General features: G+C 39.0%; 1 protein-coding gene across 6 annotated transcripts in view; it reads right to left on the bottom strand.

Annotated features, from left to right (window-relative positions):
- MID1 (midline 1) overlaps positions 1-24,153 on the bottom strand; it is a 240,142-nt gene that overhangs the window by 92,435 nt on the left and 123,554 nt on the right. For 5 of the 6 annotated variants that reach the window (XM_035341835.1, XM_035341756.1, XM_035341678.1 and 2 more), the window contains exon 2: positions 721-1,436. In XM_035341835.1, the coding sequence (XP_035197726.1) occupies positions 721-1,380 (660 nt within the window). In that variant the 5' untranslated portion in view covers positions 1,381-1,436. Of the gene's footprint in view, positions 1-720; positions 1,437-14,270; positions 14,430-24,153 lie in introns of those variants that run through there. The other variant, XM_035341509.1, reaches the window with a different exon arrangement.

Below are 24,153 nucleotides of genomic sequence, written 5' to 3'. Positions count from 1 at the left end.
AAGCCACCTGAGCCTCCTGCTGCCCCTGGTGAGGATGTCCCACACGAGTCAGGTACTGCCAGAGTTGCCTGGGTACCAGGTGGGTGAGGTGCCATGCCAGTGGGGATGGGGAGCTTGCATAACCCGGGGAATTGCTACAAGGAGCTGAGGGAGTTTTTTGTTTGTTTGTTTGTTTTTTCCTGCAAGGCAGCACAGGAAGAGCAAGGCTGGCATTCAGACCCCCTGGGCGGGTCGGGCAGCTGCAGCCCCTGAAGCCAGTGCATGTAAATGCATCTCCTGCTAGCACTGATGCAAAGAGCTTTCCACAATGAAAACAACTAAAGGAAAAATAATCAACAGCAGAGCGTACGTGAAGAAAGCCTGACATTTCCATCAGTGCCTGTGTATGTGCAGTCAACATGAAAACCCTGCTAGACGACAAGAGTGAAGATGTAGGCAGATAAACAAATTCACCCCAGCAGTAGTGCACACTGCATGTCCCTTATGATAGCTTTAGAGAAATCAAAGCACAACTGAGAAATCTGTCTTTAAGGGAAAATCTGACATCTTTTCAATGTTGATGAGCACATATAGATCTGTATATGTATCTCATCTGCTGACAGACTGTACACCTGCCTTTACCAGTCCCTGCCCAAAGGAAGAAATGCAACACCCATCTGAAGGACACTTTCCTTCCCGATCCTGCACTGTGGGGTGCAGAGGCTGGTAGGTATCACTAACCTTTAACTTGTCATAGCGCTCGCTTAAAGCTGCCACCTGATGGTCACGGTGCCGTCCGACCAGCTTGCACAAGGCACAGATCAGCTGGTCATCAGTCACGCAGTACATGTTAACCTTCTCGTCCTCGTGCTCCAAGCACATTAATCCCCTGATGTGAGAGTCTGGGATGGGCTCGATCAGCCGGTGGCCAGTGAAGGGCTTCTTGTTGGGGTGAGTGGCTTTCAGGCACTCCTCGCAGTAAGAGACCTCGCAGGTAACGCAGGTCTTCACCGCCTCCTGGGCAGGGTCCTGGTCGCAGAACTGGCAGAGGACCTTCTCGCAGGATGACATGCTGTTGCTGTCGAAAGCCCGCTCCCGGCGGGTCTCACTGGGGGAGTTGGGCCCGCTCACGGAGGCTTTCTGAAACCGGTCAATGATGTTCTGCAGGGTGACGTTGCGCTTGAGCCCCTCTAAGCCACGCTGGCTGAGGGTGATGACATAGCGGCAGGTGGGGCACTGGAAGGCGGTGATAGACTCCACCGGCTCGTTGGTGGCGCAGTGGGAGACGAGGATGCGGTGCGCGCAGTTGAAGCAGAGGCTGTGAGCACAGGGCAGCAGCAGCGGGTCTTCAAACAGCTCCAGACAGATAGGGCAGGTCAGTTCCGACTCCAGTGTTTCCATCTTCAGGCAAAGCTTTCCTGTGGCGTCAGCGAAATCCAGGGAAGCTGATCAGCTATCTGGAAACACACGTAAAATTTGATTAGGCAAGAGAGAACATGAGGGGTCAGCTGTGGGGGGTTGTCAGCTTTTGCTGTGGCTCCCGGTGCTCTCAATACAGAACACCAGGCGGGAGAGAGATCTAAAGTTTTGAAACTGCACATACACACATCAAGGTATTTAAAACTACGCTTTTTTTTTTGTTTCTTTGTTTGTTTTTCCCTCCTCTCTCTCTGTTCACTTAAGAATGCAAATCAAAAACTCGTCCTTAATTGCTTTTGCTTTCTCTTTCTTGCTCATATGATTCAGGAAAATGAAAGATGTTTCTGTGCATTGCTAAAAATACAAAATGATGACCTTCAAATAGCCTATTACAGTGAAATCAGATTTCTTCTGCAGATTCTGCTTTTGGCTTTGCTGATCTACTAGTAAAACTTTCTTAAGATCCCTCACTTTTGTATAGCATTGTGCAAGATCAGTCCAGAGTATTATAGCTGATAACTTTAAACCTATCATTGTTAATACAGTTCCCAGAGTTATTTTCTGAGACTGAAATTTTCATTTGCTATTACAGCAATAGTACAGCATTTAGAGTACACCCCGTTGTTTACCTGTGCAAATATATACATGAATATGTACAGGGAATAATGTGTCAAGGAAAGCACATGATATTTTTACATCTTTTATGTATATATTGTATATTATGATATATATTAACATATTGCTCCTGTGTATTTCAAGATCATATGTACTGTATTTATACATAAAAATATGCACAAAAATATATCGCATTCATGTTTTTGGTAAATATCTCCAAAGGACTCTATATTGTCCTAACTGAAATGCTCAAAGAGATATGGATGAAACAAACAAAACTTCTACTAAACAGTAGTTTAGCCCAAATTTCTGACGATTCTAATCTACAAGAAGAGTCTTTAAAGAGGAAGACGATGAAATGTGTGATTTGCTCAGTGTTCTGTGTGTGTATGCACAGGTGCTTTTGTGTCAGTATTCTTTATTGCTAAAACACAGGAACTTAGTGCTTGCTCTAGTGGCCTTATTAATCATCTGAAGTGGATTAGGAATCCATGACTTTTAGATAGAGGGCATGGGATTTTCTAGACAAGGCAGCTGCACACCCCTCTCAGAGATCAACTGAAACTTAATTTTGCTTCCTTTTCTGAATTCAGCATTACAGAGTGAATTTGAAAGCGTCGCCCTACGCAGCTCTCCCTGCCGAAGCTCCCATCAGGGGCCCATCGCTGCTGCGAGCAGACAGGTCAGTGAAGCAGAAGCAAGAGCTATGCTTCACATTCATGAAGCTGTACCTTCTCACAGTACAATCTATTTAAGCTTTGTTGCTCATAACCGAAGACAGCTTCAGATGGCACAGCTGCATAGCCTTTACACTGTAAAGTCATTGTTCAGTTGTGTGAACTCTTGCCTCCTTCCCTGACCAGGAAAAAAGTGGGATGGACAAGAATCCCCCCAAACAAGTCTTGGTTCATTAAGGGTAAGGAGAGCTCGGGCTCATTAGCAGCCTTGGGAAACAAGCGTGCTTGAACCTCCTGTACTTTGTTACAATTAGAGTGCGGAATGTGGTGACAGTGTCAGGAATGCTACCTACAATGCCAATAGGAACCTCAGGAAAATGGGAGAGTTCAGCAGATGGGGGCAAGGTTCAGAGTGCCTGTCAGTATCCAGCCCTGCTTGCTCTGTGGGAAGAGCAGCAAAGGCATCTGTTCCAGAGGCATACTTAGAAATTAGGATACTTTGCCTCTTTGCACAAATGCTCCCTTTTATTCTGCCAAGAAATCCAAGCATTTAAAAAAGGCACTGACCCCGTCAAAAAATTTGCTTTCCTCTATCTTCTGTGACGCTGATATTACTTAAAATGAAGTGCAGTTTGCCAAAGATTAATTCATTTTATAACTATCCATCAGCTGCCATAATTATATGGTGCATCTGGTCAAAATTAAAGGCCTGGCAATTTGATATAAGCAGGAAGATAGCTTCCCTTCTCTCTCTTCAGCCATAGCCACACAGCACAGAAAAGATGAAAGCATTTTCTACAAATGAAGAACAGTTTGTCTTTCCCCCTCTTCACTCTTTGTATCACACAAGTCCCAGAAGATCTAAATCTCATTCACATTGTTTGAATCCCTTCCACACCACAACTGTATACCTCATCATCTGCTTATCCTGCAGGCTGAAAGCTGTACTGGAAATGGGAGAAGGGGATTTGGGGCTGGCAGCAGACAACGTTTTAAGGCAGCAAACAGGCAAACTAATCATTGCTCATCTCTTGGCAGTCTAGTGAAAACCTGCCGACCTCTCAGGTTTGCTTCTAGGGATTGTGTTGGGGATATGGGGCTTTCTTGAATGCTCTGCTTTCTGTACAGATTCTCCCCTGTTCCCTTGTGTGCCAAAATGTTTCACTCATTCAGTTTCTGTCTCAAAGTATTTTTTTAAACCAAAGTGTTTTCTGTGTTACTCATCTAAAAGAGGGGTGAACAGATTCAACCAGCACAAAATATTTGCGTCACTGACTCATGGAAAGGTATTTGAATCATTGTCGTGTCTCTGTAAACACCACCATACTAATCAATAACCAATTCTGATCTACCTGGCCTGACAGAGCAGCCACTTCTGAATAATGCTATTCAGTAAGAACAAGGGTGCCAAAATCTAATCTTAGACCGTAAACTTCTTGGAATAGAAGCCAATAAAAGCCTATCTTCCAAGGTAATCAAAGCTGAGCACACTGACAGAAACAAACAACGAAAAAAGACTTTTCCCTCTTTTCTTTTGCAGCTGCCAATACGTCAAAACATGGTGCATCTGGGACTGAATAATGAATACGTTAAGAGGCACTGAAGAGGGGCTGCATTTTCTGGGTTGCTCTTTAATCATCTGAATTTCTGATTTGACTTTCAGGTTGGTGTCTGAAGTGCAGTGTGCAGCTGATCCAGCTACAGAATTTTTCAAACACACCAGCCTTAAGGTCTCATATTTAGTAACTTGTTTTCTGAGTGCGATAGGGAAATCATAGCATCAGTAAACTGGAAGATTAGGCAGAAAATTATAATGCATGGTTTATCATGCACATGGTTGTATTCCATAGTCAACATGGCCCCTAAATAGAAAGCCACATAGACAGCCTCTAGGCACAGAAAGGAAAAGAAAGAAAGAAAAAAAAAAAAAGAGTTCATCATTTCAGATTTGAAAAATATGGAATTTCTGGAAGAAAATTATACTATTATCAAAATGTCATTGGAATGAGAAGTACTGCTTTTCTAATGTTTAAAGAAAAGATATCAAAGTAAAAGTTATTGACAAAAGACAAATGCTATTTAAAAATGAAAAATACACTTCAGTAACTTTGGAAGTGTGATATCTCCCTAGGACACAACAATTACTTCTGCATTATATGGTAAGCAATTAAGTCAATGAAATCTTGATCCCAGTGTAGTTCATGGTAAGACATTTACTAACCCTAGTGGACTTAGCTTCTTTGAAACACATTACTATTTTTGCAGGAGATATTAATGTTTTCAGTGGCACAAAAGAGCACACAGAGCTCTTCAGTACTAAAGAGACATAAGAGAAATGAAAAATAAATTTGAAATAGATAAATTTAAATATGTTAAGTGTCATCGGAGCTGAACAGATATAAAAAATAATCTGTCAAGCTGTTTTATAACTGAATACAATGTTATGCAGCAAAAAAGCTGTATTATATCTTCCGTTTGCTGTATATTTGTAAAACTACAGACCAGAGATACTACCAACATCAGCGGAAAACTGTTATCACTGATCTTAATGAGACCAAAAAAATCGAAGTCTTAAAAATATACTTCTTAAGGAGGACATAAAATGTGCAGCTCATAATTCTTTAAAATATTATAATCTCTAGGAAAATATAGTGATTTGGTGGACCTGAAGTCAACCCATAGCTGACTGTATGTTCAGTCCTGATTTCTCATTGCTGGGGGTGTCAGCTTTATGAATGATCCTGACAGTTTAAGTACAAAAATCAATATATAGAAGCAGCAGGACAAAAATATCAGAACATCTCTGTATAGGGAGATTTCCATGAACCAGAATGGTAAGCATTTTCTCATTGAAAGCAACGCCCTTCTATGTTCTGAAGAAATCACCTGCTTTTAGAAAAATATTGCAAGCCACACTGCTACATGAAGATGTTCTTAGAGCAAATACCCATTTAAGACTAGAACTCTTTCTGCACTCAAATGACTACCAACAAATTGAAACTATGTACTGGGTCTGGCTGGGATGTTAACTTTCCCTGCAGCAGCCCATACAGTGCTGTGCTCTGCACTTGTAGCTAGAACCGCAGTGGTATCACACCGGTGTTGTGTCTGCTGCTGAGAAGTGCTGGCACAGCATCAGGACTCTCTCTGACCCTCCTAGGGGGTGGGCAAAAAGTGAGAAAGAAACATCAGCAGGGTAGCTGACCTAAACCAACCAAAAGGATATTCCATACCATATGATGTCACACCCAGCAATAAAAGGTGGAAAAAGGAAGAAGAGGGGAGGGGTGGGCTCTCGTTGCGAAAACGTTTGTCCTCCTCCCGAACACCGGCTACGTGCGTTGAGGCCCTGCTTCAAGGACGTGGTCAAGCATCGCTCATTTGTGGGAAGTAGAGAGTAATTTCTTTCCTCTGCACTTCCACATAGCCTTTACTTGTTTTGTTTTGTTATTCCCTTTCCCCCTCCCTCTTCCCCTTTCCCTTTTTTCCCTTTAGTTGAATTGTTTAATTAATAATAATATTTCCTTAATAATATATATATATATATATATTTCTCTTTAATTAAATCATCCTTATCTCAACCCGTGAGTTGTTCTTTCCTTTACTTCTTCCCCTCCTCATCTGAGGAGGGGGAGTGAGAGAGCGGTTGTGTTCAACTGCCTAGCACAGTAAAACCACCACAACCATATCTAAAAAGTCATTTTGCCAACCTCCTTGTGAAAAAGGCAAGTGATCCAGCAGATCCTTGTGATCCAGCAGCAATACCACAGGATCTGGTAATGCTAAGCTATTAAGATACTTCAAGAAGGCGAACAGCATTCTTTAAAGTTCAACCCAGGTAGTACCTTTCATCTTATTTTGTCACGTTCAAGGGTGGGGCAACTGATAACCTGCTGCAGGCTTTACTTTTATCTGTATCTCATTGCTGTTAACCCAAAGATGTGACCAGCAGGTCGAGGGAGGTGACTGTCCCCCTCTACTCTGCCCTTGTGAGGCCCCACCTGGAGTGCTGCATCCAGGTCTGGGGCCCCAGCACAAGAATGATGTGGACCTGTTAGAATGGGTCCAGATGAGGACCACGAAGTTGGTCAGAGGGTTGGAGCACTGCTACTATGACGAAAGGCTGAGAGAGCTGGGGATGTTCAACCTGAAGAAAAGAAGGGTTCGGGGTGACCTCATTGCAGATTTTCAGTACTTAAAAGGGGCTTATGAAAAAGATGGAGAACAACTTTTTGCTTGATCAGATAATGAAATGACAGAGGTTTTAAACTAAGAGAAGGAGATTTAGATTAGATGTCAGGAGGAAATTTTTCACTCAGAGGGTGGTAAGGCACTGGAACAGATTGTCCAGAGAAACTGTGGATGCCCCATCCCTGGAGGTGTTCAAGACCAGGTTGGCTGGGGCTTTGAGCAACCTGGTCTATTGGGTGGCATCCCTGCCCATGGCAGGGGGGTTGGAACTAGGTAAAGTAGGTCTCTTCCAACCCAAGCCATTCTATGATTCTATGAATGATCAGTAATATTGGTAATGATTTATATTTGTTCTACTAAGAAAGTAATGATAGTGTAATATTGCCAAAGAACATTGTTCACCTTAACTCAGTACGTTCAAGCTAAAACATGATATTTTAGAAGTGTTAACATAATGTCTGAAGTAAAACGACTAAAATATAAAACTACACTTAAATATACACGTTTCAAAAATTGCGGTATGGTGAGGTTACTTTTAGTTAGTAAAGCACCACAGAATTCTTCCTATGCAGAGAAGATGAATAAATCTCTAACGATTAGAATAAATTTAGCTGACAGTGTTTTAGCATGCCACATGTTGCCTCCTGCTCTAGTAGTGTCCCATCCATTTTTATTCCAGCTGTTTCTACAACCTTCAGAGAAGGTGAGAAGAAAAGCTACCAGGAGTGAAAGAAACAGCAGTGGAAGACATCTTAAGAATATTCACTTTCCACCCTTGCTCCTAGCAGGGAAGTCACAGCATGATTTAAAACTGTTTCAGTGAACTTTAAAATTGTAGTGACCTCAGTGACACTGAGGGAGGAAACAGAGTTGTATACCATTCTGCAAATCTGAAGCATCTTAGTAACAAATAGCACTGGGCAAAAGAGGAGGACAAGTGCCAAGTTCCAGAATTACTTGATGTGTCATCCCACTGACAAAATTGCAGCTTGTTGCATTTTGGTGAATTATGGCCATAATTCATCCAAGGAGGCTGGAATAACATATTTTCGTAACAGTATTTTCTAACAATCTGTTGCCCTAAAGCTTCTACTGAATGCCTATTACAGCAAAGCTATGTCAGCCCTGGTCCTCCAAACTCATATATGGAAATGTTCATAAATGGACACAAGATTGCAAAATTGAAGATTGAACAATTGTAGATGACATGATTTTTCAGTTAGAAAATAAAATGCATTAAACTACCACTATATAAATATGAAATAACATTTCATATGAAATATGAAAATCTGGGTTTGAAAGGTAATAAAATGTGTTATGCATGTATGTATGCATGTGTGTGTGCCTATATATCCTAGGTGTGTAGTAAAAGAAGAATTACAGTGAGCACACACACTCTGCCTGAATGAGCTATGGCAAGTGCTTAAACAGTCTACTATCATAATACATAGCTGCAGTTTTCAAAGCGGCAGTATTTTTCTGTTAAGTGCACTATAAAAGGAACATTTTAAATTTACGTTCCTGTCATAAAATCTGGCATGGGCAATAAAAAAACACTTGCAATTTTTTCTGTTAGCTCTGAAACGGAAAGCAAAAAAATGTGCTTTTTGCCATTTTCTATCCCACTTTAGGATATACACAAAATTGTCTTGGGAACAACTGCTCCTTCCAACAAATGAATCTGATTGCTTTACATCACATTCAATAAACATTTCAAATGTGATTAAACCAATGGACTGCTTCACAGCCTAGTTTTTCTCAAGTCCATTACTTTTACTTTCTGCATCACAGAGATTGAAGCTTACGAGTAACTCATGATATTAGCAGTTTTCAACAGCACAGCTAGTTAGATGTTCATCTAAGTATTGTAATTTGTGTAAGTAGTGTGTAGGGGCCTAATAATCAAAAATCAGTTTTTTTTTTTTCTTTAAAAATGTTTAATGAAAATTTCTGTAGCACTAAAGCAAAGAAGCTGCATGCACCATCAAACATGGAAACACTTGTTTTTCCACCTTTTTTTTTTAAAAATCAGAATAGTGCAAATAAATAAATATTCAAAGGATAACACCTGTTCATCAATCCTTGGTATGCAAAAACAAATACACAGCATAAAAGAAAATGGCTAGTTCATCCTACTCATACATTTTCACTGACAAAAGAATGATTAGTTGCCTTGTCTACAAGTGAGTTACATGCAACATTTCCATGTTGTTGAGATTGTTGTTTGCAGCATTTAAAGGATATTAATGCAGCAAAAGAACATCTGCCATGCTGTTTGTCATGATGCAAAGTCTTGATAACATCCCTCTCTGGTTGAACCATATGCTAGTAGCAGAATATATTTTCAAAAAAACAAATCCTATATGTTATTCAGTGAGATGAACAACTCACTGAATTAAGGTCTTTGGCACAACATCACATATGCATTCTCATGGGAGCTCAAACAACAACTGAGCCTCAAAAGCTACATGCAAGAATAAAGAAGAAAAATTAAAAATATCGTGCCTTATAAATCCTGAAGCCATGAGTAAATACCTGATTTAATATTATCTATAATGCTATATTAGATACAATACTACACATGTGCATATACCTATACTAGGGTACATCTGGAATGCTTTTTTTACCTTTATTTTTTATATTCTTGCAATTCTTATAGCTTTATATTCTTTAGATACAAAAATGCTTGAGGGAAATGAAAGCAAATGATTGTTTAATCCTTAGCACATGTGGCTCAACATTAGGTCTACTGGCATTAGCAGTGATCTCCTAATAAACCTATGCCCGAAGATCTGTTCCAAAAATCACTTCTCCAACTTAATTCACACCCTTCATTTGAGAAATTGGCATTTATTCTGGGGTTTATCACAGCAATACAACAACAAATGTTGAGGAAGTCAGTACAGACCTGGTACCACCAGTTTTCTCATGGCTCTGTTTGCACAGTAGAGCTGGCAATCTCTCACCTCTAGGAATTTCAGTTCTGTAAAGCCTAAGGTGCCATGGTACTACCTGGACTTTAGTGCAGACGATATAGCAACAGAAATAGCCAGAAATATTTCAGTATGTTCCTTCTAGTCATATGTGTTCACACACGCAGATACGTGATTTAGTGCAGCTTGGAAACATCAGGGCCCTTAAGCTACTGCAATTTTTTAGTGAATCTTTTAGGATGGCTTCAAGAAATCATATCATTCTCTTTCCAGCAAGTTGTCCTATGAATTCTTTCCCTGCAGCTAAGTAAAGCAGGTCATAAATATGATTTAAATTCATGATCATCACCTCCATCCAGATAATGACATTATATTATAAATTCCCAAGGGAGAACCCCAAGGTCTGCTTTCTTATCAAAGACAGCTTTTAAAACAGCAGCAAATAATGTCTCAGGAACTACAACAGGTAAGAAATTGTGACCTCACCTAAGACACAAAAATCTGAATTTACACACAAAAATCTGAATTTACACTAACTGCAAGCTGAGGGTATAAGGTGCACTTTTGACAGACTAAAGCTCCCTGCATTTATAAAACTATCCTTATCACATTACATGTTACACTGCTAGCCTCTCAGTCTTGCTCTCTGTTCTTCATATGTGATTGTTAAAAAAATAAAAAAGAAAAACTATAAAAGGGTTCTGATTTTTTTTTTTTTTTTTTTTTTTTTAAAGAACAAACACATTGTCAGTGTTATATTCTGCACTTTTGAGAAGCCACAAAGAGATTCTGGTGGCTGACCCCTCCCTCCCTCTCCCCAAAAACAAACCAAACCAAACCAAACACAAAACAAAAAACAAAAAGACACCACCGTCTAACACTGAATAGTTCCTTGCTCTAGTTGCATGTTTGCAGTACACTGAACTACAGAAGATCAATGATGTATTTAAAAATCAAGATTGTAATCAGGTAATTAGAAGGGGAAATTAGCTGTGAACTGTGGGAGTGAGAGGAGGATAAGGAACAAATTATATCTGTGCTCTGAAGGTAATCTATTTTAGAGGACACATCTAGTTAGAAACCTCTCTGGCTGGTACAGAAAGCACTCAGCTGCGGTTTCTTGGGCCCAGCAGTAACAAATGGGAACTGGCAAACATTACAAGGGCCCTTACCAGACCCCCAAGCCTGCTCCAAGAGGAATGGGGACACTTCCCAAGCTACTGCTGCCACTGGGGCCACCATGAGCATGTTTCTACCACTCCACCCAGGGGTACCAGGTTCGCATTCTGTTAGCAGAATGACCTTGGAAGCATTCTTTCACCCTATAAATTGGAGCAGAAGTCTGCAAATACCTTGTAGTAAATGACCAGTGGAACAAATAGCAGGAATCGGTTCCTCTCCCTAGTTGCCTAATGATCCTGAACACAAACGATGATATTCATTTGAACTGGTCTCTATAGGTTCTCATGGTAGTCACCAGAGTAAAATAGGCATCTCTAGAGGCACTTCATTTAAACAATTTTAAGTTATCTTTAAGATTAAATTACTTCCTAGATATACTTATTTTGTTCCAATTATATAGAGTAAGAAATTAAGACTACATCATCTAGCAAGTAACTATATCCAGTGTTCTTGAGCTTCGAAGAAGAAAATGGAGAATCTACAGCTCTGCTTTGTTAAAAAATATTCTTATGAACCCCACAATCACTTATTAAAGTTTGCTTCCAAAAGTCTCTTCCACATGCCTCATTTCTATCTTTCCTAATTTTCAAAGATCTGAAAGGATGTATAGAAAACTAAATTGACTTCCAGGAGAATGATCACAAAATGTCCTGTTACTAGCCAATGTTACTGAACAGGGATTTTTCTGTATTTGGATGGTTCTGCTCCCTGCTGCATGTAAAGGGTGTGCGGACAGTTCCTGAGAAACAGAGGTCGTGGGATCTGCGCTCAGCAACCTTTAAGGCCAGCCTGCTTGGCATAGCAAACCTAACTTGAACTTAAATTTATTCATAATAGCTTGCCTTCTTAGAGTGCAGATCATTAATCAGATGCAAGATCCTTGTTCTTCCTGTTCATTTTACAACTACCAATCCTGCTGCAATTCTTTATATTGAAAGCAGAGCAGGCTTCAAGGAGTTGAGTTACTTCCACTCACAATACCAAAAAGTGTTTTTACTACTTTATTAGTCCTCTCCTCAGGTTGGTTGAGTGTTACTGATTGGCAATATTAACCCAAATCACCCCAAATGGACAGAATAGTGCGTGAGTAGAAGTTCTGACCCTGACACAATAGGACACCAAATGAAAAAGTTGAGATCAACTGAGAAGAGAAAAAAATGCTGAGCTGAGTGCAGTGGTTAATGAGAGCCTGCTGTCCTGCCCCTAAGACACTCAAGAGTTTGGCAAGCCAACATAGCCTGTTCAGTGAGGTACCACCTCCCACTCACAATGAGATGCAAAGTCAGTCTTTATTCCTTGTTAATAAGGCCAAAACTCAAGAAGGTGGCAAGTTTCCACTTAACCTCTCTTGAGGACTTTTTAAGTCATGTCAGCTGGTGCTTTTTGCAAAGAACCAGTAATGCTTTATTGTTTGCCAGAGGCACACCCACTTCTATTTTATTTCTTGAGAAAGTGTTACTTAACAGAAACATATCCATAATACAATAAATCCTTGTGATCTCAAATATTTTAGTCTATGCATTAACATCCTTTAAGGATGTTTTCCTTTACGGTCTATTTAAAGACCCGAGACAAACCAATCATTAAATGCAGCCACATAATCTTGCCTCAAAGGTCTTTAGTAACCACTCTGTGGCAAAACTTCATTGCTTCAAGATAAGAAATTAAGAGCAGCAAAGGGCTGCATTGTATCAGTAATGTAATTTGCAGCTTAGGAACCAAAGTAGTAAATAGTACTAGTTCTTTTTTAAACCCTATTGATGACCAGAGAGGTGCTCTGGGGTTTGAAGTAAATTAAGAAACAAGATAACACCAGTTTCTAATCCAGCTTAGTAAAGTGATAAGAATAAATGATCCAATTTACTTATACTTCACCTGATAAGAACCAGAAGTCACAGGTGGTGGTTGGTTTGTACAGCTCTTCTGTGCTCAGGGAGCTCTTGATCTTGGGAAAGGCATTGCCAAGTAGCCTTATAAAATTAACAAAAATGGTTTTCCACTATAAGGCTACTGGATGAATGAACTGCCAAACATGCACAGACACACATACACACACATGAAGAGTATCCACTGACTATAGGTGGTTGGCCTATTTTACTTGACATCCTCAAGTTAATTGTCCTGCAGATAGTCTTCAGAACATCCTAAGAGAGTAGGAAAAATCAACCAATATGAACAATCATTTCTGAACAACTGTATCAATACCCCAGACAGGTCTCTTACTAAAACATTCTTAATGTCACTCAGAAAATAGATTATTAGGTTTTAAGATAATATGGAAAGAGAAAACAATAGCTTAATTACATCCCTTTGAGACCCTACTCATCCACAACACATGAAGTCTCACAGATTATCCAAAAAAAAAATAAAAATAAAAATAAAAATAAATTGTCTGTCTCCTGTCAGTTATCAACTAAGTCGCCATTACTGCAATAAAGAGAGTAGCACCCTTGCAAGAATTATTGGCATGTTTCTGCACCACCTCCAGCCTCAAGCTTTTTTTTTTTTTTTTTTTTTTTTTTTCCCCAGGAGCTTGCTAACTATCCAGATTAATACTTACCCGACTGTCAGCTTATCTTGTTCTCAGAAAATTGCTCAGTTTGAAATACTGAACTGGGAAAATCATGTAAGTTCTCTACCTGTGGGCTATAATTGCTTCTGATTCCCCACATCAGTGGTGCATTTTGTGGGCTTTTGAACTTGTGTATAAAATAACTGTGGTGACCAGGCTATCACTCTAAGTATACTAGTGCTAAAAAGCATATCCTTTGAAAAAACACATCCTCTAGGCCATCATAGGTTTATGTTATGTAACTTCATCAGTTAGAAATATATAAATGGGATTTGAAAGACTTTGCTTAAGGAGTGGAGCAGACTTTAGGGAATTACTGCATTTTTTTTTAATTCTTCTCATGTAAACATGTATCTCAGGCTTCATCTGTTACTTTTAAAACAGAATTATAATGTTCCAGATGTTGTTAACAGTATGAACATGGCAGTGCTCCCTTTAGCTCTCTTACTAGTTTCATGACAACAAGACAACAACAAACCCTCATTTGAAAACACAAGATGACAAATACTCACTGCTAAAAAGATCCCCTTTTCTCCCCTGAGTTTTGAGTACTGAAAACAAAATTTGTCACAGCAACAGACAAAACTCCACTCCTCCCTTATGATTGATAAACGCATTTGAAAACACTTCCCCAATTACTTGCAATGGCAAGCCCCCACACACCGGCATTGGCTGGCAAGAAGCCACCCCACAGGTACCCACCGCTGTATCCCGCCCTCCTCCTCCTCCCGGCCGGGGCATGGCTGCGGAGACAGGGACTGTGCTGACCCCTTGGAAGGTGCTGGCAGCTCAGTGACAACAGCTGCTCCCGTCCCAGCAATCCTGTACCAGTGCTGCCTGCCTCCTTCACTGTGAGGCAGCCGTGGTTGGAGCACAACAGGAAAGCCTCCCCTACAATTGCAGGAAAACCCGCTCCACCTAACCGCCTCCGCCAGCCAGCCAGCCAGCCGCCCTTCTCGCTGGGCCGGAACCAAAATACCTGCTTTCTCTCTCAAGACCCAGCCAAAAGAGGGGCAGGAGGATGGGAGAAGTGGGTCCTCTTGTGCGACACCCCAGTGTCCTGCCTGGTGGCTGTGGGATGACACTGCCAGGCAGCAAGGCCCATAACAAGCTCAGTCCCAGGAGCAATTAACCCAGCACAGAGTGACAAGGGAGTGGCAGCACCCAGGCCACAACAGGAGACTCATCTGGGCTGCTCAAACCTGCCACATGCAGAATGAGGATTTCAGAAAGAGGTATTTATTGCTTTCTCCAAATACTTTTTAAAAACTTGATGACTGTTCAAGTCCATCAGGAGTCTGTGAAAACAGGGATGGTCTGAAAGAGCACAGTATCCAAGACTCCATGGAGTCCCCATTTTCTGAAATTTAGCAGGTGAAATGCAAGGTAACAGATGCAAGCAGCAAAATGCATCAGAAAACTACAAATGCTTCAGCAAAGTGCCCAGGAAGAATCCTGACTGAAGTCACACCAGACATTTGGTCTCCAACAAAGGTGTTAAAAATTCATGCAAAGTGGAAACAGCAGGAAAGAATTGCTTCCTTGTGTTCTCTGCTTTTCATGTTGCAATGCCTTCTTTAATACAATGGTAACATGGCAAACTGAAACAAAACATACCTCAGATGTCTGAGCATAAGGATGCAAACCCACACCATCTTTGGTCTTTCTTCCGTGGTTGAGCCAGCACTTTGTTCTCATTGAAACAATAAACAACTGTTGTGATTATTTATTTTCCTATCCATTTCATTTCCTTGAAACAATGGACTGGAGTCCTCACATGTGCACACCCTTCATAAGGTTTTTTAAAGGTTTCTTCTGGCAGCGTCGGTTAGCATGCATGTGGAATGACAGCTTGTAACTGAAGAAATGAGCATGCAGAAAGCAAGACAGATGTGCAGAGGGGTTGCCATTATTGCAACTCTTTTTCATTATATTAAGTGTCTGTGGGTAATCTATAGGCAAGTCCCAGCAGGGGCCATAGTGTAAGTCTGAGACAGAAGGATTTTAGATTCCTCAGCTCATATCCTATCCTTGAGCTTTCATTAAATGGCATCATGCAGTTCCTTTGGACTGTCCCTCCAGCCCTGCTGGCTCACTCATCCAGGCACGTTTGAGATGAATCAGTGTGAAGACCAACTTTATTGGCAGGTGCTGCCCTGCTGCTCTCCACATTATAGTAAGCCTGAGCTTTTCATGCCCTTTGCCTGAAGACAACCAGCCACAATCTGAAACAGTTTCAAAAAATAAATAGCTTTTTGTAGTCAAATCTTCTAATCAATCACAAAACTGATGCCAAATAGTTCCAATAATCTTAATTCTACTGATACTTCTACGCTGATTTCTGCACGCCTCCTTCTTCAGTTTGAGGGTACCATCACATATATTTTAACAGATAACCCTGGAAGAGCTTCCAAAATGTATCTGAGTGTCTCTATATGATGGTGTGTCTATGAAGGGTTCAGTGCACTTCTCATGTCACATACATAAGTATGCACACACACATGTGTGCAAGCAAACCATAACTGGTCAAAACCCATAGCCTGAAATACTTCTGTGTGTGCCACTGGCTATGCTAGCTTGTTCTAGTTAGCATTCGGGAGACTTAGGATAAAAAATGCAGCTGAGAAAAATCCACATCCTCTACCATACCTATTTCCCTTCTTCCACTTTCTTAATTCATGTCAAGTATAATATAGATGACTTTTAGCCTTCCTCTTTGCACGTATCTAATGAGAGCCACAAAAGCCCCACCAGGCAAGTCTTTGGACATGGAGTTCAATTCTCATACAGCAGAAAGACAGAGACATAGAACTGAATGTGATCATATAATCACAATTTAACGAGATACCACCTTCAGGGACAGCTGTGCCTGTGCATGCTTATCGTACCGACTAGGAGCTCTCGTGCATCTTTCTAAAAAAACATTAAGATTTATCAGCCACCAAGGCCCACTTTCTGCTGAAAGTTTCCACCTTCACCACAGAATCAGCAGAGTATATGCTGAGTCCCAGCTCCTAAGTTTCTTTGCAAGGTACGAACTCAGAAACAATTGTTCAAAATGCAATATGGTTGTAGTAAGTTACAACAGGGGAAAGAAGCAGACAGTTGGTGATGGTAATTTCTTAAACTATGGCCAAAATATTCACTAGATTTCAGCTGACAATGTCCCTAGCTCAACCAGGTTATGAAGAAATTCAGTCTAACACTGAGCTAATGTATCTAAATTTAACATATCCTAAGACTCAGATACACAAATAAATATTGATTTATTGAACCACTGTAAAATGATTATGTTTTGTCATGTGTGATTTCTAAATAATGTCTTTCTGATGACAGTATCTCTACAATTTAAATTATTTCTCTGCAGGCTTCCGTTTCTGCAGAATTCAGGGTTAGCTCTATAACAGCTCATTGCTATGCAGTATAGTAACCCAGTTACTATATCTTCTGGTTACAATGCTCCTTGCAACCAAGAAAAAGAGGTGTGAGAGTTGGAGTAGATCAATGATAGGAGAGAACCAAGCAAGTACCCAACTAGGCTAAATGAGCATTCAGAATCTCAGAAAAAATATGGTATCAGGACACTGATCAACTGATAGGACAACTATCAAGCAACTTAGATGGGGCACAAAACACTACTCCAGCTTCATTACTGAATTTCACTGAAACACAAACATCCAGTATTGCTTTTTGTGGGGTCCAGTTGTCCTGTTGATAACTCAGACATAAATAACTTCATAAAAATAGCTGGATTTGAAAATTGGTCCAGATGTTTTTTAAGAAAGCCAGAAAGTGAGATTTTTATTTGTTTGTTTGGCAATCCTAATAAGCAGTCTCAGAAACCTTGTTTTTGCCACTTTGCCATCTACCCCACAGGAAAGAATTCTCTATGCCACTCATTTCAAATGCAGAACAGAAATACAAGATTTTTTAAAAGCCCAAGTACTTGTGGAATTGTATTCAATCTTATTTTCATGGACGAGGGATATATATTTTTAGATTGACAGGTCCTGCTTGCCAGGCACCAAGTAGTTGATACTCCAATCAGTCCCTTGTACATGCTATGCAAATACCATAGCATAGTATAACGAGATCAAAGTAGAGATCTGTTCTAATATTAACAATTAAAACAAATATGCTAATAATTTTGCAATTCATCACTGTATCAAAGATAAGCAAGAGAGCAGACTCATGAATTACTTATGCTATACAGCTAATCATAGGATTTTCTGATGAAGAAAAATAATAACAATGGATTGTATGATAATAATGCATCTCCATTCTTTCTTGTCTTGTAATATTCTCAGCTAGCACAGAGGGGTTGATCTGCAAGACATTTTCATCTCTCTCTTTTGCTGAGCAGTGCCAAAGTTAGAGTAGCCTTATTGCTGTTCTGAAAAACACATCAGAGGCATAGGGCTCTTCTGCTCTGGGCAAGTACCTTCAGTATGTTATTGCTTAATCCTTTCCTCTGCCCACCCCAAATATAAGAAATGGAGAAAGTATAGATGCTTCCACCATTTATTTAGTATTTGGACCTTGTGATTCTCTTTGCATATGAAGAGCATAGAAAGAAGAAAAAAACAGCCCAGCTTTTTGGAAAAAGTAAGAAATGTCTTGTCAGCAAGAGCAACTCGTGTAATACAATTTGAACAGCTTCTTAATATGAAACTATTTCATATGATACCAATGTACCAATTCTTCTTCAAATGGTTGTTTTAATATTAATTGCTCTTTGAGCTATAAAACCCATCTGCTGTCTCATGGATAGAAAACTTGAGACAATGATGAGTGAGTCTATGCAGGTATGCCATTTGCTCCCTAATGTTTCATTTGCATTTTACAATGGTATTTAAATATTCTCTGAATCTGGCCCAGTAAACCATACTATAAATGACCCATCCATCGTTAACGCCCTCTGGAGAAAATCAAACCCTAATTTCAGTAGCAGCATGTGATCCTGGAACAATTTGTGCCTCACTGGAGGAGAAACATGTAGTACTTGATTCATATTAGATGAATAGATTAAGAATGGCACCATCTAATATCAAATTTCTCTTATTGAGACTAAATAGTATCATTCTAAACTTCTTCCTTCCAATACACAGAATCTACCTGTAATCTTAGGAGTAGGTGAGACACGGAGATGTAAAATGAAAAGCTATTTCCATCCCATTTCACTGCTACACAGAACTTGCTTTTAACATGCCCTTGTGATCACTGAAACCACTTGCTCAGTGCTGGTTGTTTGGTTTTGGATAGAGGAAGAAAAGATTAATTACTCTATTCCAAATTGTTAGATTAATGATACAGCACTGAAATCTAATCTGGCCCCATGAAGGGCCCTGAGGGAGGGATCAGGGCAGGCGCATGGAGACATAACAAATTGGAGGATCAATTGGAGGACCATTTGGTCCAAGAGGATCAAATTGGTAAAGCAAAATTTTAAGACCATCAGTGTGCAAGTATATGCTTATAAAACAAGAAAAAGAAAAAAAAAAAAAAAGAAGAATGGAAAAAAAAAAAAAAAGCCAAATCCACATAAACTTCTTTTTTTATGTCTACTGTCCTTTACTGCAGCATCGACCAAAGGATTGTTTACCTGTCCAAACTCATCATACCGAAATATTTTGTACTGAAAACATAAGAAAAAAAAAAATATATATATATATTTTTTGCTTCGTTGTAAGCTACCTTTTAGCTGTATAATGCCAAATCAAACTTGATTTGGAACTTACTAAACATGAAGCCCGAAGTTTCTAAAATACTCATCTGAAGTCAAAGCCTCTGCTACAGTATTTAAGAAAGGAATTAATCCTAAATGGCACAGAAGACAATGAGATCTCCAATGCAGGTATCCTCAAAAGTTTGGGATGTTTAGAGAGGTTTGACTTTGGGGCTGCAGGCTATATATAAATCACTCACTGTGTTGTAGTTTTCCAAAATATTTATTTTCTGACATAAAAGGCAGATTATTCTCTTTCATAGACGTGCTTTACAAAGAGGATGTCCGATTACACTTTACCTCTACATGTTCTTCTGATTCAGAAAACTGGAATGTGAATATCACGTCTAAAAACTCAAGAAACACTGCTTGAGTCTGATCATGTTTTTATATATTGGTCACAAGGAACTGTATTAGAAATTTGAATTTATATTCTTAAACACTGAAACAAAATCCTTACTCTCACTGGACAATTGTATGGTATCCATATGTAGTAGTACTAATCTACACTTACAGTAATTAAAAATACATTTTAGCCTCATACCCACCCAGCTCTCCATTTTGCTGAAGGCAACAGGGACGCTTCAGTGTTAAAACTGAAAGATAGGTTTCACGAAGAGCTCCAGAAGTACAGACTCAATGTTCATTAAGGAAGAATTAGTATTTCCATACCAAAATTGCTACATTTCTTTAAAAGACATAAAAAATCTGAAGATCGTGCTATCAGAATCTTAAATCTCATTTCGCTTCTCAGTAAGAATTTTCTTTCAATTGATATATACTTACCTTCTTCATTCAACACCTGAACAGAATAGGTGGGTTAAGGTTGTTTTAGTCTTGTTTTTCAAGCAATATATTATGTACCTAATATTTTGATACTATTCTTTATCATTCTCTGAAAGAAAATTTATTTTTCTTTGATAAAAGCAATCCAGATAACCAGCTATTTGGTTAATGGTTACGTTAGGTTTTGCAGTTAATACCTCTTGCTCTTCTGTAACATGCTATTCAATGTGTTTTCTACGTAGCACCCTCTTAGAGGAAATAAAACCTCTTATTCTGCTCAGCTAACTATGCTGCAGTACTAAGCATTTTCTTTTATCAGACTCTAGAGGAACTGTCTTTATCTTGCAATGCTAAGGCCTAACAAGAGCACTTTCTGACAGTCCTTCATCATCTCACTATGGTATCAGAACAGGTTCAAAGGATTAGATTCATACAGATGAAAACAAGGCTAATATGTTGTCTCTACTATTTGCTGTCAAGCCAACATCCTTGCTGTTGAAAACTGCAAGTTTTGAATCATATAACAGTTAGGTTAAAATACCCTTTTAATTCCGTTTGACTCAAAATTCATGAAAATTTGTAGAAAAGTGATCAAGATTGATAGGTACAAAACATCTTCATTAAACTTGATATAAGCCACAATATGCTATCTTTACTGATTCAGACACTGTATGTTCACAGGCAAGTCCAACTAAGTTTCTTTTTGCCATACATATTTCTAATGTTCTATGCTTTGTCTTACAGAAATTAATGTATTCTTGAGCAACTAGAAAATATTTCAAAAGCATATAATTAGCTAAACTTTAATTACAAATCTAGCACTGCATACTACAATTTATTATTTGCATGTTAATAAAATGTTATTTCAAATGATTAGCACAACTGTGATAATTTTCTGACTTTCTCATTCACATGTACATGTGAATTGCTGCTGAAACTTCATTTCTGTTTTCAACTGAGGCCATTGTTCTACAGCTTTCTTTGAAGGGTATGTATTTCACTGCAAATAGTACCGGCAATCATATTGCAGGGACTAAGAGACAGCATCAGATACAATAATTTCCTGGGAATGCTAAATAAAGTACATAGATAAATACTTAGAGAATTAGAGACAAAGTAAATGTATGCTAATGAAATGATCTTTAGTCTCAAGGGTATATCTATTGTCTTCCAGGGATATTCCTGTATTCACTGCACCAGTATATTTTAAAATGAATGAGGACCATCAGCAATTTGAACTGAATAGCCTTGAAATGTATTAGTAAAAGAAAACTGTCTTTTAATACAGTTTGCATTAGCTCATGCAAAACAAAGCAAAGCATCAGGGAACGCAAATCCTTACTTAACAGCATAGTGCCTGTTGAGTGGCTTAAGTGCATTTTATGCTTGCAAAAGACTGCAGAATCAAGACCCTCAACATGTATGAAAACATATACACCCTTATGTTATTCTCATAAGTGAAGAGAGATAACTATTTACAAATGCAAGTCCATAAAGAGGATGATTATGGATATTCCGTGTTCTCAATGGAAAGCAAATTGCTTCAAACATTGTAAAAATCATATACTTAGTATACAGTTAGTTCAGCGACTGGTTCTCATAACCTCACATAAGATGAATTTAAACTCAGACCTCCAGAGACTGCTAAAGAAAATATCTCCACAAAGGCTGGCCTTGCTGATTATGCATGATTTATGTGTTGATTTGTGCTTTTCTGATTCTCCAAAGAAACATAAATCACCGTAATGCATTACATATTATTTTTTTTGTATTCACTACTGACCTGTTCATCTGACTTTTTCTCCATTCAGAAACTAAAAAGAGAAAATTCATAAACCAGTATGCATTGTAAAAAGACTTCTTAAAAAGTTCAAGTTTTAATTAATGAGTTCATTATAGCTAGGAGCACTTGTTAAACATATAGCTCTAATTAATCCCATCAATCACACTCCCTCTTTAACTACTAGTGATTTGCAAGAAATTAAGTGAGCAGCAATCTTGAGTAACAGAGCAACCACTTTTTTTTTTTTTTTTTTTTTTTTTTTTTTTTTCCCCGTATTTGTTATTACATTTCTAATTATCTGTCAGTTTTCCTCTTGTATCCTACTCTTTACTCTCTATCTTCCTGTTAGCATCTTTGTCGGGGTAGTGTACCCACATCTAGAAAATAAAAACAAAGCTCACTGCCAAATTATAGATTATAGAATCATGTAAGTATTGGTTTCTGTCAACCTTAAATAAGAGCCTGTCACTATGTTTAGGTTATCTAGAGCCCCTGCAGGTCTCAGTAGCACTGTCATGGTAGTATATGTAAAAGAATTTTCCGTTAAAAATCAATGCTAACCAAGAGACAAGGGAAGAAATATGATAGTTTACTTTCTGCTTTTCATCAAAAGAATCTCCTGCTACTGTGACCTATCATAAATTACAGCATAAATTAAAACACAAAAGTGTACCTCCCAATGGGGAAGGGTGCATTTATTCTCAAGCAAGAAAGAAGGAAAATACTTTTAAATAACAATACAATCTAGCAGGTAAAAGCTATGAACAAAGACTCCAATAGTGACTCAAGAAAAAAAAAATCATGTGGTTATTTAAGCAATAACAATAAGCTTGGGGATTAACTGTTATGAAACTTTTAGATCTGGAGCTTGAAATTACAAAAAATCCTCTAACTGATACGAGTTTTACGTTTTTTTTGTAGATGAAGAAGCCATCACACAGTCAGTTATGTTTAAAAAGCTCAAGATCATACTAGAATGATATTAACATGCCACAGAGAACACAAGTTGGCCATCTGAGAATAACACATATTGCAGCTATTAGTTTTAATCTATTTGAACCAGGGATTTTTAATACAGGCATATTTTTCTTCAGAAAATCTCATGTTTCCTATGAAAAATGAGCAGTCTTCACCATTGCCATAGACAAGCTATGGCCCACAGAAAATGTTTAAGTTAAATAAAACTGAGGAACAAAACAGTTACTGACTGAACCTCTCCCTGGAATACCCTCTATTGATGGTAACAGGCAGCTGGACAGCCATCAGCATGCTATTTCCCCTCTTTTTTTTTTTTTTTTTTTTTTTTTTGAGTGCATTTTTGTACTTTGGGCCTTCATAACATTCAATGACAATGAGATGCACTGATTATTTTAAGTTTCAGATCTGCTGAGCAATAAGTTCACAAATAAGTGGATGTGATATATAACAATGCCTAGCACAGTGAAGATGCACAGCACTTTAATATTAACTGCCAAGTCAATTTTCCATTCCAGACTTTTATTTGCCATTAAGGTAATATACCTAGCTTTCTTTAGGTCAAATAGACAGAGCAGAAGTCCCTTGAAAAATAAAGTTACTGGGCTGCAAAGAGTGCACTAGACTGGGTTATTTCTTAGTAATGTTTGTTGATGTAGCTGATTTTTCGGTTGCCAGTAGAGAGAGGCCCTATGCTCTGCAAGGTTCCTCTCCACTTGTCAGTCTTGTATGTATTATCAGCTCAGGAATGCAATAACTTCTCCTTTCTTCTTTTGTTCTTTCCCGCCGTCTCCATCTAATTAATGCCAACCAGAATAAATATGTCTTTGTGAACCAGTCAGACGTAGCAGTGGCCAAGCCACGTAGCTGCTCCAGGTGGTAGTATGTGTCCATCCATATTTCACAAAGCAACCAAACAGGTTCAGCAACATCCAACATCATGGCATGACTTGAAATAAAGAGAGAAGAGAGAGAAAGAAAGAGAGAGAGAGAGAGAGAGAGAAAGAGAGAAAAAAAGAGAAAGAGAAAGAGAAAGAGAAAGAGAAAGAGAAAGAGAAAGAGAAGGAGAAGGAGAAGGAGAAGGAGAAGGAGAAGGAGAAGGAGAAGGAGAAGGAGAAAGAGAAAGAGAAAGAGAAAGAGAAAGAGAAAGAGAAAGAGAAAGAGAGGGAGAGGGAGAGGGAGAGGGAGAGGGAGAGGGAGAGGGAGAGAGAATGAGAGAGAGAGAAAAAAAGAGAAAGAGGAAGGAAGGAAGGAAGGAAGGAAGGAAGGAAGAGAAAGAGAAAGAGAGGGAGAGGGAGAGGGAGAGGGAGAGGGAG

Source organism: Oxyura jamaicensis, chromosome 1 (genome assembly GCF_011077185.1).
Source record: "Oxyura jamaicensis isolate SHBP4307 breed ruddy duck chromosome 1, BPBGC_Ojam_1.0, whole genome shotgun sequence".
Classification (NCBI taxonomy): Eukaryota; Metazoa; Chordata; class Aves; order Anseriformes; family Anatidae; genus Oxyura; species Oxyura jamaicensis.
The sequence above is the reverse complement of the archived record's forward strand: the minus strand, read 5'-3'. Positions and strand labels throughout refer to the sequence as shown.